This window comes from Xyrauchen texanus, chromosome 49 (genome assembly GCF_025860055.1).
Source record: "Xyrauchen texanus isolate HMW12.3.18 chromosome 49, RBS_HiC_50CHRs, whole genome shotgun sequence".
NCBI classification, from domain to species: Eukaryota; Metazoa; Chordata; class Actinopteri; order Cypriniformes; family Catostomidae; genus Xyrauchen; species Xyrauchen texanus.
Genome location: NC_068324.1, coordinates 12,543,150 through 12,561,225, shown reverse-complemented (window position 1 = coordinate 12,561,225; position 18,076 = coordinate 12,543,150). Strand labels below are relative to the sequence as shown.

The window sequence follows — 18,076 nt, the reverse complement described above, 5'->3', positions numbered from 1 at the left end:
ACTAAAAATAATTCATATAGCTGTTTGTTTGATTGTTTATTTATTTATGAACATCTTAACGTATTATTTATATTCATTGATATCTCATTTGCCTCTGTTAGTATTTGAATTTGCCATGGACATTCCATTTGGTCTCTGGTTGGCGCCAAATGCCAACGAATGTATGCATGCAGGACATTTTCAGTTAATAGGAAAACAATTTTATAACGGTCTTAAACTGTGACATATCCTCTATGTAAAATCTGCTTCTTTTCAGCACAATGAACCTGCCTTCCACCTGAAAGCTGTGCGCCATCAAGGCAGATATCTCTATCTAGCCGCGCGCAAAAATTGAAATGGCGCGTTTGGCTCGAGGCGGAGTGTGTGGGCGCCTTTTGCAGAGGCACAATGCATATCGATATACGTCATTTCATTTTCATGGCCAGCAGAATATTATAACAACGCTCAGAGGTACTCAAATATATTAAACCATATTAAGAAGATAAATTCTGCCAAGCCCATAAGAGGCACGTGAAAAAGTCTGAGGGGAAAAATCTGCCGTCGCGAAAGTGCAGTGCTTTTTTTTTTTAAGCCAATAAATAAAAGTATACATTGTTTCCAAATCAATTTTTAACAAAAACTGATTTCTCTTTCTGCTGAAGGTTAATCAAATGCATGGAAGAACACACAGGTAACCTTGTAAACCGCTATCCCGGAACACGCTCTCGCGTTTGCGCACATATCTTTGTTCAGACGTGGCAAAGTAGATATAATTTCGGTACGACTAAAACAAACATATATGCGTATACTATCCAAATGTTAAATGCGAGATCAAGTGATGTTCTTGTAAACTCGCCCCAGCTCAGGCAGGGTTGAGCTAATTGTCGCCTAATCCTGCCCCGGGGCGTTTGGAGAGCCTTGAGCAAGAATTCTTGTTCAGCTGTCCTCTGTTATTCGGGCTGGAACGCTGTGCCTTCAACGCACTCTCGCGCTTACACAAAAAAGGAGCAAGAAACAAAAAAGCGCGAGACGAAGACACGCCACGATCGATCTCATGATTTAAAGAGGGTTGAAGATACATTTACAGCTATGTCTTCCAAGGTAAGGACGCAGGCTTGACTGACTCCCTTGTGTAGCTTTAGTGGAAAGTGTATTTAGCCGTCTCTGCTCTTACACCGACACCTCAGTGTTTTAAGCGACTTTTTAAAGCCACAGCGACCTATATATATATCGCGGCTATCGCACCGGCTTTAGATTTCGCTGGATTCAGAACCCGGATTGCGGGACTCAAAACATTTGGATTCTGTTCGAGGAAACCTTGGAGTGCCGAAGTGGGTGGACCGTGGTTGTAAAACATTTACGAAAAGTTTTTCTAAAGGACACAACAACCTTCACAGAGACTGATAGAATCCTCAGATTGAGTCGGACCTCATAAAATGTTTGAAACGGTACGGTGGGTTCCATCCATTTCTCGAATGCTTTTGTAGTAGGTAGGCTACATCTTTACCCTTGTTCTCAGTGTGTAGTATTTTAGCCATTTTACAGCAGGGAGGGCTGATTTGAGAATAAAATGAGAGGTCAGTCAGAGCAGTACTGTACTGCGTGCAGGAAGTGCGTAACGGAGAGTTTTAGGGCTATTTGACGCACTCCGTGCTGCAATTTGAACATCACAAACTATTATCTCACTTTGATGATTCTAATTTTGGAAAAATCATAACATTCCCTCCTGACCTTTAACACACACACACACACGAACTGTTTTTATCGAAGTGAAAAATATTATTTAACATCACTGTATCAACCTCTGAATACATTGGGTTACACCAACAAGGCTAATATGTATGGTTGGAACAGGTAGAAATACATCCTTGAGATAACATTTGCAAGTTAGTACTTTTACAGTGCCTGAGCACTATTAAGAAAAAGTGGGGCAGTTCTTCTGAAAGTAATGCCTGGGCCAGAAACCTTTTTGGATATGTTGTTCAGTATTGAAACTTGAAGGAATAAACTCAAATCAAACTCAGTTTGTCTAGTCTTTAAAATGAGACCGGAAGGACACTCTGAAATAATTTTCGAAATAACAATTAAAAAATGGACCTGTCAAGACTTAACCATTACATTTTTGACATTTGTAAATGTATAGTTCAACTCATGTCTTGACACTGGCTATATCTTATAAGAACACATAAACCCCTGAAGTGAAGTAAAATAATGGGCACACATTGCTCTAGGCATTGTGCCTCAGGAAATGGGACTTTAACCATCTGTTTAGTGATGCATTGGAATTGACCAAACAAAGGTCTATTTAACAGCAGTGAAATCTAACCTACTTTGCCTGAAAGGAGTGCTTCTTTATATCATGCTTCCTGTAAAATGTAAAGTACTGTTAACAATTAAATTATTCTGACATAGCACCATTTTCTTGTTTAGCCCCTTAAATATCCTATTTAAATTCAAAATGTTGATTCATTTGCTCTCTGAAACTTTCAAAGATCTGAAAAGCTGTTGGTGGTGAGGTGTTTTGCGTCTCACACGTTCGCCCAATATCTTTAATTAGGAGTTTACGCTTTTTCTCTCTTTCCCTGGAGGTAGACACCTACAGTACTAGGATCCATCCCTCTCTCTCTCTTTCTCTCCCTCTCCCTTTCTCCCTTTCGTGCTCGCTAATAAGCATCACTCCATTTCTCCCCTCCGGTTCTATGTAAAAAGGAGGGGAAAAAAAACGGCAGGCAAATTTTCTTAATTAGAGTTGTGGTGCTAATTCTTAAGGTAAAAATGCAATAGAAGGGGAAGATGTAAAAGTGATCTCCTGCGTGCTTGCAGGCCAGAATCGCTCCTTGGATCGCCGAGATTGAAGGGGAGAAGAGAACTGGAAGAAGTTTATTTGACACTGTGCTGTTTGTGCAGGAGGGAAGGAGCATGTCTCGGCTCTCTTTGACCCGGTCCCCAGTGTCTCCTCTGGCCACTCAGGGAATCCCTCTGCCGGCCCAGCTGACTAAAGCCAACGCTCCAGTCCACATTGATGTAGGTGGGCACATGTACACCAGCAGTTTGGCCACCCTCACCAAATACCCAGACTCAAGGTAAGAAACCGGGGGGGCAACCTTTTTGGGATTTGCTAGGATGGGTGAAGTTGATTTAAACGATATATCATAGTGCTGTTGACAATTGTGGGGCATGAGCTGTTGTTACTGGTTTGTATGCTTGCCTATGTGTTGAGTTACAGTCATACTGCAAGTTCTGTGGTCCAACTTTATTTCACCTCTGTGCTATTACAATGTAGTGGCATGTTAGTTACATTGAAACAATTAAGTAAGTCTAACAAGGCAGTGCATTCCTGCACACAATTTAGCAATGTATTTACTTAAAAAGTAAGTTAAATACTTAAATGATGTACTTTTAAAATGCATTTTACATCATTTAAAGCTAATTTGTGGGTACTAAACAGTATTCAAATATTTTATGTGATCAAAAGAGGCATCCTGGTAAATATTAGAACATGAGTCTTTTAACATATAGATCACAGTTAGGCATGATTTGACCACTGCCACTTGTAGAATCGTGCAATTCATATCTGCTGCATCATCCCAGCCGTAATCCACAGAGGTTTGAGATAGAGGGTGGTAAAGGGGCACCACCTGTTAGAGATGGTGTGTGTGTTTGTGTGTGTGAGTTAGTGAGATAGGAAGAGAGTGTGAAAGCATTTCCACATCTGTTCAGGTTAACAGAGAGCATGGCTTGCTCTGATTTATTAATGGATATGGAGCGGGAGAGCAAGGGGACAGGGGGAGGAGAGGAAAATGGGGGGAGGGTGAAAAGCAGGCAGCATTTTAATTGCTTTTTGGAAAAGAAAAAAAAAAGAGGCTGAGATGAAAAACTAAGACTGCCCAAAGCTATATGGTGAAATTATAACTGGGGGAACGGCAAGACCATATGAGAAAAGGACCACCCGAGGCACAAAAGGAGGAATTGGTTTTCTTATTAAGTGTTTTGCATCAGTTTCCAGAATGAAAGAGAGAAAGAGTTAGAGAGAGAGAGAATAAAATAGAATGAGAGAATGATAAAGAAACATCTTTGCAAAAATAAAGTAGATTTATCTAAAGAACAGAAATAGCATACAACATAATACCAAACGGTTGACCCCATTCCAGAGATTAAATATGATTAAATAATCAACTCACATGTTTGCTGTTCAACTTATCTCAAATGTAAAATGTTAAATGCAAGTAAAATGACTTTAAAAACTATTTCAGGAACCAGAGTTGATAGAGTGAGTTTCTGAATTCAGGAATTGTTAATACATAGTGCTTTTTAATATAAAAAAATCGCCAATTTACATTTTCTCTCCCCAGAATCAGTCGTCTGTTCAACGGTACCGAACCGATTGTTTTGGACAGTCTGAAGCAGCATTATTTCATTGACAGAGATGGAGAGATATTCCGCTACATCCTGAGTTACCTGAGAACCAGTAAACTGCTTCTTCCTGATGATTTCAAGGTAGAGTTAACACACTGCAGACACACTCAGTGCCTCTTCAGCAGGTCGTTTATTCTTTTAGTCCCAGAACATCATGTTAATGGTTTGAGTTGAAACAGAAGAAACCATGCTTCCAAGAACATAAAACACATTTATTTCGCCACATCATATCGTGTTAATTTGGGACAAAATAAAAGAATAATCACAGACATGGGATGTTTAAAGTCAAGCGAGTCGAGACAGTGCTGTGATTTGCATCGCCATTCTTAAATTATTTCAAAAGAAATCCGGCCTACGTTTTACCCGAGTAGTAAGTTTGCAGTCTAAATTGACTTTGACGAGGAAAGACAATAAAAATACAACACACAACAACACATATTTCTAGTACATTTCTATAAATAAGAACCTGTTTGTGCTTGATCAAAACCTTTAAATGAAGTTTGTTGATGTACCCTAATGTATTCGGTTGATTTAAAGATGTTCAAATTTTTGACTTGAATCAAATCAGTTAATTTAGATGTTGTTATATAAAGCATATTTTTTGATAGCCTACCACTTTTTCCAGTGTACAGTGTGACCAGTGTAGTTTACAATAATACATCAAAATTACCCACAAACTCAGTGAAACTTTATGAGTTATAATTTAAATCAATTTATAAAATTACTTGGTGAATCCGTTACACAAGAGTTTTGTCATAATAATGATATTTCAATTATAAAATAAAATATTAAAATATGTTACAAAAATAGTATTGTTAATTCCCTTCTGCAAAAACACTATTCTGTAGGAATTACTTTAGTGTAAAATGGTGGTTATGACTTCATGCATTCATATCTGAAAGTGTTTTCTTTCAGATGGGTAAACGTATTTGTGTCAATGAGATTAATTAGGGTGAGGCTAGTCTTGTTTTCGCCTCAGGCTCCGAGGCTAGCTTTCTCCATTGTATGAGGCAGTTTGATAACACTCATAAAAAATGTACAGAACTGCACATAGACACATCATTACATCTTATTACACTTACGTTTTCACACTTTGTCTATAAATAGTCACCGAGCCCTTACCTGTGTGGTAAAACTCAGCCACCAAAGACTGAAATGATTGATCTGTGCACATGGCCCTGTGAAACCACTTTTGTATTTGGCTGTTGCATGCTCGTGGCTCCAGCATAGCAAGATAACCAATTCAATATGCACGTTTGCATATGCCAAAATGATCAAGAGGTTACGCAGTAGAAATAACAAGTAGTGAGAAGTATCATCCTATACATTTCAAATAGAGCCAAAATGGGTTTACATTTTGATGCCAAAAGAGGAAATAACTTCTCAGAAAAAAAACTTGAATGTGCTGGTGCTTTCAAAAAAATAAAACGGAAATAAAACAAGAAACCAGTATGCTGATCTGAAAAACATTTTTTTATATTAATAACATTTTTAATCCAAATTCAAGGAACTAAGCTGAAAAAAAAAAAAATATATGTTTTGCCAGTTAACCTAAAATGGCTTCAAGGAATGGTCTGGGTTCAATACACGTTAAGCTCAATCGACAACATTTGGGGCATAATGTTGATTACCATAAAAATTAATTTAGACTCGTTCCTCCTTTTCTTACAAAAATAAATAAACAATACAAATCGAGGTTACAGTGAGGCACTTAAAATGGAAGAGAATGGGGCCAATTTTTGGGGAGTTTAAACACAGAAATATAAAGCATATCATTTTATTAAAGCACTTACATTCATTCTTCTGTTAAAACTCATGTATTATGTGAGTTGTAAAGTCATTTAAATTGTAATTTGTACAGTTGTTTTAGGGTTTGTTGACATTACATCGTCATGGTAATGAAGTTGTAAAATTGGCTATAACTTTACACACAAAAGTTTAGTAAGCGATTTTATCACACCAAAATCATGCTTACATGCATATTGTTTATATATGCCCCCTATGACTTCCATTATAAGTGCCTCACTGTAACCCAGATTCTTGCTTTAAAATAAAAAGTCAAATAATTTTTTTATTTTGGTAATCAACATTATGCCACAAATTCTGTCGACTGAGCTGAATTGTTATTGAACCTGGCACATTCCTTTAATGTGGCAACATCTAAATGAATGGGTTTCATTCAAGTAAAAAATATGGCTTAATATGAGTGAATCAACCTGAATACTAACATTGTGTTAGATCAAGTAGAAACAGAACCTTGAGGTGAAAATGGCTAGTTACCATTCTTCACAGTGCATATCAGCAACTAAAGAATTGGGAATGATCACGATGGTCAACTAGTTGTCCAACAACTGACTAGTCAATCTGTGATGTTTACTATCGAGACATGTTATCTAGATATTTATATATTTTTTTAAAGTTTTGATAGTATTAGTGGTTGTGCCACTACTGTAATGCACTTTGCGCAGCAAAACCCTCTCAGAAAATGTACGCTTTAACTTGACCTTCTTTAAAGCACTGCTACTTCAGCCATACACATTCAGAAGAAGGTCTTTGGTTGTTGCGTCACATCTCAAGCTTTTTTGAGCATGCCAACATGAGTGTGTAGTTGACGTATAGTCAAACATTTAAAAACAGACCTCTGCGTTCTGTTCCATATTTTTGCTCTCAAAACCAATTAATTATGCAGGGCTTTCTTCAGACCAATTAGTCAACTATTTGTTTTGGAAACACACTGACTAGTCGATTTAAAAAAAGATATAGTTTTGTATATCCCTGAAGAATCCTATTTATTGACAAATGGTTATAATATAAAAAGTGCTACTTCCTGAACCTAAGAGGCTGCAAAGGACCATACTTTTTAAGAGAGTATATCTGACTTGAAATAAAGCTGTACAACGTTTTTCTCTGGTGGAATGATAAATGGTGTCAGACAGAGTCCCTCCACTCTCCCACTTATGTCTTTTAAATTATTGTGGTAGGCCTAGGGCGGGGCCGGGTCATGATCCTACACACCCGGTTCTGTATTAGGCTAATCAAGCCTCAGTGAGGGATAAAGGTCGACTGCAGAGGATTGTGCGGGAGAGAGAAATCGTTTACGTGTGTTTGTCTGTTAACGTTTCAGTTTATTATTAAACCATTATTTATGTTGAAAAGCCTGTTCTCGCCTCCCCCTTCCTGGGTTTTGGCACCAATGTAAGGGGGTTAAGATGGGCAAGGAGGAGGCGAGAACCGTCTTGTCAACATAAATAATATTTAATTAAACTCAAAACCAAAACACACAAACATAAATACACACATGACGGACATGCCCGTAATTCTCTCTCTCTCGAACCGTCGTCACCAGCTGCCTTTATCCCTCGCGCAACCCATCAGGCCGATTGGGGACATGGCGTGCGGCATTCTAGCCCGGCCCCGCCCCCCCTCCGCTCCACAATTATCATGTTTATAAGATTTAAAATATTGTTGAAATTGGTGACATTTTTGTTCTTCTAGAAGTGTTTGCTTTTGAAAAAGTACCATGAACCACATCCAGTTTCATTTGACCAAATGGATGTGGCGTAAGTCTAAATTCTCTTCTGTGGGCTGTTACGTTTAGAGTCTCATTCCCAAAAGTCACTCACAGAAGAAGCCCTGTTAAAACATACCCAGCCCTTACTGCAGACCTGGGAAAGAAGTGGAGCTTGTTTTTCTTTGAATTAGCAAGAGCCTGAAGGCCTAAAATCTCCGTATCCGTGTTGTCAGCACCAGTATGGGTGAAAGAAAGAAAGAGAGGAAAAATAAGGAGAGAAAGAAGAGATGCTGAAGGAAGGGTGTGGGATAGACAACAAATCCTTTTCTTGTGGTAATCATAAAAGAGCGTCATGTCTGAAATGGTTGGTGCTATTGTTCTGAGTGGCATAGCCTGCAGTGGAATGAGTCGTCTTACAGGGTGGGGACGGAGAGCCAGAAGGCCAGAGATCACAAATATCTTACACGGCCACAGAGGAAATAGGCCACCAGGTTCTGAATGAAGCAACTGTATCAGTATTATGAGTTTTGAGTAGGTTTTAACATTTAGATGCTATTTATTTGTCCATAATCTATATTTTTCTTCAACCTTACCTTTAACCCTCACCAACATAACACATCCCAAAAAATCAAATAAATATAGAGACCAAAAATGACATATTTGGCTCCATAAAAGCAGTGTACACAGTGCAGATTATAACTCTAATGGCATCTCAATGTTTAGAGATTTTTACTTCATACTATATGGATGACCAAAGCACTCTATATTTATGCTGTAAATCAATAATTATTTATTTAGGATTAGAATTTTTAGTATTTGTAATTGCAGGACTGAGGCACATTGCCATCTGGTTTAGTAGTGAATGAAAGACGAGTGCAACTGGGGTAAATGTGCTTCAGGGTGAAGGAAGCCTCAGGCATAGGCAGGCAATCTGTGCTGTCCGATCAGAGTCTCTGTTTGCGATGGAAGAGCCGGGAGGCTTACCCCCCCATCCCCCTGCCCCGGTCCTGGCTTAAGATGGGTCATATAGGCAGAACCGTCCATGTGTTGGTTTTGGTGTATGTTATATATAAGTTATATGTAGTTTGAAACCATGAATGCAATAGTCTGTATTCTTCAGTTGTGTTTTTAAAAAAAATAGCTTTTGTAAAAAAACAACGTGTTATTTCTTGATTTTACGTCCATTGCTTTTGTAGTACTTTCACAACATCAATCAAATCACTTATGATAAAAGTACATTTGTATGTCATGTAAATGGTTTGTTTGTTTGCTCATTCGTTCACTCGATGGTTTGTTTTATTGTGCTCTTTGTCTGATTGACGGCCTGTTTATTTGTTTGTTTGTTCACTTGTTTGCTTAATGGTTTGTCTGTTTGTTTATTTGTTTTCACAATTATTACACAGAAATTGTTTGTTTGTTCATTCATTCGTTCACTCAATGGCTTCTTTGTTTGCGCAATCATTTGTTTATTTGTTTGCTCAATGTTTTGTTTGTTCGCTCATTTGTTTTCTTATTTGTTCGCTCAACTGTTCTTTTCATACATTTGTTTGCTCATTCATTCGGTCAATGTTTTGTGTGTTTTATGCGTTTGTTCATTCACTTGTTTGGTCATTGGTTCAATGGTTTTGTTTGTTTGTTTATTCATTAATTCACTCTTCCATCTATCTATGTGTGTGTGCATTCACGTCCATGTGTTCTTCCTGCAGGAGTTCCAGCTGCTGTATGAGGAGGCTCGGTATTACCAGCTGATGCCTATGTTGAAAGAGCTGGAGCGCTGGAAACAGGACCGGGAGCAGAGACGGACGGCTAAACTTTGTGAGTGCCTGGTGGTGCGGGTGACCCCTGACCTTGGCGAGAGGATCGCCATCAGTGGAGACAAGGCTCTTATAGAGGAGATTTTCCCAGAGACAGGGGACGTCATGTGTAATTCAGTCAATGCCGGCTGGAACCAGGACCCAACCCATGTTATTCGGTTTCCACTGAATGGCTACTGCAGGCTCAACTCTGTGCAGGTACAGCATTGTCATTAGCTAATACTAAGTTCACAATATTTGATGATCATCATTTAGCGATATAGGCTATTTTGGTTAATCTCATGAAACCTAAAAAAGATAAGGTTACAGTTATGAGAAGTATTATCCAGACATGTTGAGCTAGGGTGCTCAACTGGTAAATGCAGGTTCGAATTTGGCCTGCAACATCTAATTTCCCCCTCTTCCTATTATTTCCTATATCCTCTCTACTGTCTCTATAAATAAAAACATGCTAAAAACTCTAAAATAAACTGGAAATAAACCCCAAGTGTGAGGCACTCCATATGGGATGTTATATACAAGGCTTTTGATAGTTCTTTGAATATTCTTGAATATGTTTTATAAGGTTTTCTCATTTAAAAGTTTAGACATGGACTTTGAAAGAACTTTGGTCTTGCTTGCTTGATTGGGAGGATATTTAGTATGCTGGGCTGCTGTGTCTTGGAGGCAGCTTAACTCCTGCCTGCCAACAGGAGGAGATGGAGATGTGAGAGGGTGCAAGGTATAGTAGGCAGGTGTGGATGAATGCGTGTTTCCACAGCTGCAAAGGTGCATTTATGCCCCATGAGATATTCTCACATACTTCACGATTTGCCTGTTTAAAATGTGCTGCAACACATACGACCCCAAGCACATACACATAAACACACTTACACTGCACATGCACAAATGTACAAACACACACACTAGTGTATGCACAGAAACTTTTATATACACAAATATTATAATGTCCATTACCTTGAATCCTGGAGGCAATGATAATCTAGGAATATATAGTCATGAAAATAAGAGAAGAGAAGGGAAATGATATGCATAATTTATTTTTAACTCATCCTTAAGACAAATCTCTCTATTTAAAAAAGTGCTCCCACATTTCTTTGCCCGAAGCATTTAAACACACATGCTACATTTTTAATGCTGTACTTTGGTTTCTTTGAACAACCTAAACTGGTTTATGCTACTTTTTACAAATGCCTAATTGACTTAATGTATAACTAATTAGTGGGTCTGATAACACTTATTTCACCCCTTTTTTGCATACTTAACCAACTGAATCAGGCTGGTGGATTTTTTAGTAGCGTTTTTTTTGTCGTACACATCAGGTGTTCATGAAAATCCACCTAAGAAATGTGAGTTGACAGATCAGAGAGGAATTACAAAGGGTGAGAGATATAGAGAAAGACAGAGAGAGAGAGAGAGAGAGAGAGAGAGAGAGAGTTTGTTGCCAACAATTGTAGCCGTTTACTGTAAGAAAGTTCAAAGTGATGCAACCATCGAGAAGTGAGTGTAATGTCAGAAATAATCACACGCTTTCACATCAGTGCATGAATTGAGAGGTTTGTGACATTCTATGTATGGTTCTTGAGATAGATTCATTTCAGGAACTTATTTAGAAATATTCAAGATTAAATACAAGGTAACTTCATACCCCAGATGTGGTCGATTACCACTGAAAATAAATGTTTGCAGTTTGTAAATAAAATTAAAGAAAATGTGTTGGGGTAGTTGACACAACATGTCCATGGACATTTTTATAATCAAAACCAAGATTTTAGGTTAAAATGTATATGACTGTAAAAGGGAAAATCTAAAACTAAGGTCCTGTAACTAGACACTATTTCTTTCAAGTTTTCACCATTTATAATCAACTTTTGCCTTCTCTAGTTCATTTTAAATGGTCCTACAGTGTGAATTTTTTTTTATTTCAATATATAAATATTCCATGTAGACTCTCAGTTTATATATAATGCCATAAAAGCTGCATGCAAAATGCTGGACTTGTCAAATACCCGTTGACAGTTATCCACTTACTATGGAATTCTATTGAAGAAATCGTAGTGTATTTCCCCCTCAAATTCCATTGTAAGCACGTAACTGTCAACACAATATTTTTGTTTGTTTTTACAAACTGTTGGATGAGTTATTTTCTGTTGTGATAGAGCTTAAATGGTAACCCAGAATATTCTGTTAATCTTTGACATGAAGTGGCTAAATGATGACTAATCAATTCTACTGGAAAAGGTTGAAAATTGGACAAAAAGAACAAAATTCGATGTCGCATGATTCATGCATTTGTATTTGTTTCTGTAATACTGATGCAACAAAACCTAAGAAACTTAATATCGATACATGGTATGTTCTCAAAAAGATGATTTCTTCAGCAGGTCCTTGAATCAGGGTGTTGACGTCTTTTATACCTCATGTGTGTTTAAGTCGTAAGAAGTGTTCATTTCCTCTTCAAGTTTATCATCAGCCTCAACTTCCAAAGTGAGGATAAGGGTGGACATTTTTTCTCAGGCCCTTTGCAGTTCAACTGATTCCTTCTCTCTCTCCCTCTTTTTTTCTTCCACGGAAGGACTTTTATCTGGCTCTGTTGCCCCAAGCCACAACTTTCATTTTCATGTGAAGCACACTTGAAAGAAGTGCAGGAGTAAGTGAATACTCTAGACTGCATGTATTGAATTTCAAAAAAAAATACAAGCACTCAAACAGATCAAAAATTTCATTTGCTTTCGTTCGTGGTGGCGGGAATGACAGTGACAGTAGATGCCCAGAGATGGCACTCTGACGATGAGGGATCTCTTACAATAGCTCAGATTGTGTATTGTAATTGTAATGAAAGAGCCGGGCGACTTCAGTGTGAGCTGTCAGTGGGGGAGCCTATTCTCATTTGACTCTGCATCAAACCCCTGTAAACAGCCCAGGGGATGTCTGCTCACTCCTCATCCCGGGTGGATGGTCTGGAGTGAGAAGTGTCTGAGGGTAATGTAAGCGTGAAGTTGTTGATAGTGCTGTTACTGAGATTGCTGATTTGAAAAGTGTCTTAATGCAACTATGTGAAGTGCTGATAGAGTGGCATAAACAGGAGTTTACTTGGAAAACACAAAACCTAGTCAAAATGTTATTCCTCAGGTTGCTCTTACATAGCTCAGGAAACATAATTGAGTTCTCAGTTGTATATTTTAAGCATCAACTTTGTCTCTGATGTTTCACAAATGAGACACAAATGAGACAAGTAAGGCATTTATTTGCACAATTTAACACTGTTTTAGCTTTACATATAAACACCTTCCTTGGCATTCTTACTGGCTTATCCAATGTACGCAAATATTGTACGTGTGACTGTTCACATCTTGACATCAAAAGCAGAAAATGACCGAATTATTTCAAATCTCATGTAAACAAGTTTTCTTGCATTTTTGGATATTTTTTGTAGCTGGGGGTTGTAAAGAAAACACAGAATACAAAAATATATTTTGGGGGTTTTATTCTGACTGCTGAAAAAACTAAACAGCGGTCGATGGGGCTGTGTATATCTATATATATATAAAAACAGTAACTGAAATACAAAAATGAAATATAGTACAACGAAATACAACAAATGAAATATGGTAAAGGCTAATGTCAAAAGAAAATACAAACTGGGCATTAGCTTAACCATATACTTCAACACATACTTAATACATGCTTATAACATTCACACCATTTTATACATTCAAGCACTTGCTTAAATCACTCAAAGCATTTTATGCATTTAACACATGCTTAAATCACTCAAAGCATTTTATGCATTTAACACGTGCTTAAATCACTCAAAGCATTTTATGCATTTAACACATGCTTAAATCACTCAAAGCATTTTATGCATTTAACACATGCTTAAATCACTCAAAGCATTTTATACATTTAACACGTGCTTAAATCACTCAAAGCATTTTATGCATTTAACACATGCTTAAATCACTCAAAGCATTTTATACATTTAACACGTGCTTAAATCACTCAAAGCATTTTATGCATTTAACACGTGCTTAAATCACTCAAAGCATGTTATGCATTTAACACATGCTTAAATCACTCAAAGCATTGTATGCATTTAACACGTGCTTAAATCACTCAAAGCATTGTATGCATTTAACACATGCTTAAATCACTCAAAGCATTGTATGCATTTAACACGTGCTTAAATCACTCAAAGCATTGTATGCATTTAACACGTGCTTAAATCACTCAAAGCATTTTGCTTTAACCAGGCTTTAAGGGGATGTATTGCAGTTTAAAACAATAGAATTCTCACTACACAAGTTCTCATTACACATTTTCACACATAACACATTTTCCACTAAACTGGAAAACACTCTGGGCTGTAAATCATTAAATAAGATATAAATAATATTCAATTTACATACTCAGTACTTTGACCACAAACTGGGTCAAACTCCATATATGCAATCATATGCACCCTTCAAAATAATCCACAACAAACACTCAATGTCAACACAAGACTCCTGTGAACACATATTTAATGCAATTTCTGAGCATTTTTTGCAAAACTTGACATTCACCCTAAGAATTATCAACCAATGAACAAAACCGAGAGGTCTCTTGCCCAACATATGCTCTCACTTTCTAAAGCACACATGTGTGTAACACAGCGGGTGTCAGAAAACTCTTAAAGGGGTCACATCCAATTTATGACCAGAGTTAAATTACATGAAATTTCTTAATAATAATAATAGTAAAATCTGAGGAGCCGGAGACTAAAGCAAAAGTCTCCATTTGCTCTCCATCTTATTGCCATCTAGGAGAAACAATTGATTAAAGAGATCTCTTTTGTGAAGAGATTTTGTGAGAGAAATTATGATTAAATTATACATGTACTTAGCTATATTTCATAGCTACTTTTCAGTATTGAATGAAATCTGTGTAATTAAAATTAAGTATTAATTTACTCAATGTTTGTGCAGTATCTATTTTTATGCTTATTCGAGTATCACATCCTTAGCTTTTCAACATGCTAACAGAAAACTCAATTGAAATTAATACAGTGCAACAGTGACCGCCAACTTTTGCAGCTGTCTTGGTTCTGAAAGAATTTTTCCCATTAGTTTTGTCATTAAGTTCTAAGCCATGAGCCAAACCAACCAGCTCCAAAATGAATAACAATATTCCAAACTTTGATTTGAAGCAAAAAATTATCTATAAATCAGACAGAAAGACAAAGGTACAAGACAATGAGGAAATGAACTACAATTCCATGAAGCATTGCGATGGACGTTAACTAATTGAAAACTATGGCAATATATAAAACTATTGATTAAAAGTGGTTGATAATAAATAGAATCAATATATTTTACATTTATTGCAGAATATTTATTCACTTTTTGCAGCGGTTCTTTGATTGGTGAATTACTGAATTATGGGTAGTGTAGTTCTTCACCAGAAATTCCACTATTAAAAATGATTTTATAAAAATGAAGATGAAATATTGCAAACTGATGGCTTCAACAGAAGGATATGCAATTGATTAACTACCTCAGAGCTCACGGTAGATCTGTCTTTAAAGGCTTATAAGTTACCGTTAAAAATCAATCCCTATGGAAAACTATGGAAAACATGAATGGGATTTTTACTTCCAGAACCAGACTGAGCACTCTATTGCATGTCATGTTGCCACTGCAGTGCTAGTTATTTAGAGTGCTATTTGTGTGGCATGCAGTGTTGCTACCTATGTAGATAATTCCAAATCAGTCTTTTCTGAGGTTCCGTTTAGACTAGGATGCTGCCTTACAAGGCAACTGCCTATGTAGATAATTCCAAATCAGTCTTTTCTGAGGTTCCGTTTAGACTAGGATGCTGCCTTACAAGGCAACTGCCTATGTAGGCAGTTGCTGGCTTGGAAGATCACTAGGTTTTGGAACAGAACCCAAGTTTTTTATATTGAACCTAGGACTTCTCCATATACAAAAACATTTCCCCTGCTTTCTCCTAGGTCTTGGAGAGACTCTTCCAGAAAGGGTTCAGCATGGTGGCATCTTGCGGAGGAGGCGTTGACTCCTCCCAGTTCAGCGAGTACATCCTGAGTCGAGAGGACAGACGGTGTCAAACCAGCCACACGCCCATCAGGATAAAACAAGAGCCTCTAGACTAGACCATCAACGCCTCAGTCTGCTTTCGATGAAAAATAAAGGCCAACGGACAAACACAAGACGTTCGTTTGCAAGAAGAGTCTCCTGCTTGACCATTCAGACTCTTAAGAGGACTGAAATCAAAATATACGATTATTATGGCTTCATTTCATTGACATCTTTTTTCTTTTCTTTTTTTTAACAAACAAATTAAGTCACATGATAGTATGTTTCACCTTGAGTTTACAATTTTAGCTGTTGTGTTGGCTTGATTCATAAAAAATGTATAGTTTGTTTATCTTCCACATAAACTGTAGTTGAATACCAAGAGGTAATTTTGCCGTTGTATGTGCGTAAATGAAAGAAAGAACTCCATAAGGAAGTTAAGCTCATGGTGAACACATACCTTTCGGCTAGATCATTTTCAAACGATGCACTAGTCAGATCTCCAACCTTACGGGCAATATTAACAGCACAAAATACAAAATCTGTCCTCCAGTTTTAATCTAGATATCTAATGTTCTCATTTTCCAGTCCCATTTTATGTAAATCAGTTCTTTTATGACCTACAGGTTTATCGCTGTTGCCTCACTACATGAAGGATATGAGAGCAGTTCTCAGAAGTCAATTGGTTGTAAGTGCAGACTTCTCTGTTCTGGTTGTGTAGATGCTTTGACTAGAGGCTACATGGCTAAAGCAGACAGCCTGGTAATGCATTCAGTGCTTTTTGTTCAAGCAAGTCTAAAGGGAAACCTGGACTCATTTGTCAGAGCTTTTCTGATGGCATTGCCAAATCCGATTGTACACGAAACAACACTTGATCTATATGTTGGATCCCCGTTTTCTTCAAATTAGCCTTGAACGTGCCAAAAGAGTTGATATTGTTCCATCTAGCAATGTATGACTTCATTATAAATGATTGCTTTGATAACTGATTTAAAAGATAAGCAACGATCTCTTGTAGATACAATGCCCTGTGCATCCAAACAACGTCTTGTTTAATGAAGGCAGCTTTAGGAGTTGGTAAAATGAGATTACTCAGATTGTTAATGAATGCAGCACTCCAGGGCTGCTTGCACTGTATATTAGAGTCGCTAGTCGGGGGTGGGGGGGGGTTTGGGGGGGTGTTACTGTGCCCCTTAAGGCCCAGAGCTATGGAGACGGATGGGTTAAGGGTCAGAAATGAGGAGTTAAGTTCACTTTCCCACAATCCCTTTTACTCATGCTCTCCCTTAGCAAAATCGCTATTAGAGACGCAAGGCGAGAGAATGAGTAAGAATAAACTTGAAACGTTAATTTGATCGCTGGTAAACAGACTGAAATGTGTAATGTATTGTAAAACAAGGCATCATTTTTAAGGCGGTCTGCCTCACCATTTCAAAAGTAAAGGTCACGTAAATGTCATGGACATGTTGAGTTGTGCTATGTGTTGTCTTAACTGGACAGCGACTGAGAAAACACACGCAATTATTCAGCAAATGTGTTCAAATTGAAATCTTTGATTAATCGCACATTGTACATAATGGCTCACGGCAGCTTTATAAGACCCCTTAATATAATATACCATGTCAGTTTTTGAGTTCATAGACAATATTATAAAAAGACAACCTTCAAGGATGCAACCTGGTAACTTTGAAGGGGATCGATGAATTTGTCTCCAGTGCGAAGATGGTTGGAGGAGGCGTGTCGGATATTACATAATCAAATCTTAATTTAAATACTGCGCTAATGGATGTTGTGTCAAGATGTATATTGCAGTATGGTCCAAATGTATATTATTTAAATAAATACATTTTTTGTAATGGATTATTATTTATATGAATCATAGTGGTATGTCAGGCATGTGTTTATTTGAATTGTAACATTCTTTTTGTAATTGATGTTGATAAAATGAACTTTTAATAAATTTTAATAAGTTGGGATTTCTTTCCCTATTTTAAAGCATTGAAAGTATGTCAATGTGTCCAAAAAAATAAATCAAAACAAAATGATCCCTGAGCAAACATGAGGAAAATACTTTTTTAGCATGTTGTTGCATTTAATGTCAACATGAAATCATAATTGAAAGTATATTTACTTCTAATACAAAATCCTGGATTTATTGTGAACAATTCATTAATGGATGATTCCCAAAACATCTGTCAAGAAATTTTTCTGGTCCTCTCTATATACACTTATCAACCACAATAAAACCACTGACAGGTGAAGTGAATAACATTTATTACGCA

At 37.2% G+C, this 18,076-nt stretch overlaps 1 protein-coding gene across 3 annotated transcripts; it reads left to right on the top strand.

The window, feature by feature from the left end:
* Nucleotides 1-771: 771 nt before the first annotated feature.
* LOC127640356 (BTB/POZ domain-containing protein kctd15-like) lies at nucleotides 772-17,763 on the top strand. 3 transcript variants are annotated; one of them, XM_052122865.1, is made up of 5 exons: nucleotides 772-1,080; nucleotides 2,803-3,062; nucleotides 4,332-4,476; nucleotides 9,613-9,918; nucleotides 15,713-17,763. In XM_052122865.1, the coding sequence occupies exons 1-5, from the start codon at nucleotides 1,069-1,071 to the stop codon at nucleotides 15,869-15,871; spliced, it is 882 nt and encodes a 293-aa protein (XP_051978825.1). In that variant the 5' UTR covers nucleotides 772-1,068; the 3' UTR covers nucleotides 15,872-17,763. The 3 variants fall into 3 exon arrangements, with proteins under 3 accessions (XP_051978825.1, XP_051978827.1, XP_051978828.1); XM_052122867.1 differs by having other exon boundaries at nucleotides 774-1,080; nucleotides 2,887-3,062; XM_052122868.1 differs by lacking the exon at nucleotides 772-1,080 and adding an exon at nucleotides 1,185-1,427 and having other exon boundaries at nucleotides 2,887-3,062.
* Nucleotides 17,764-18,076: the final 313 nt, after the last annotated feature.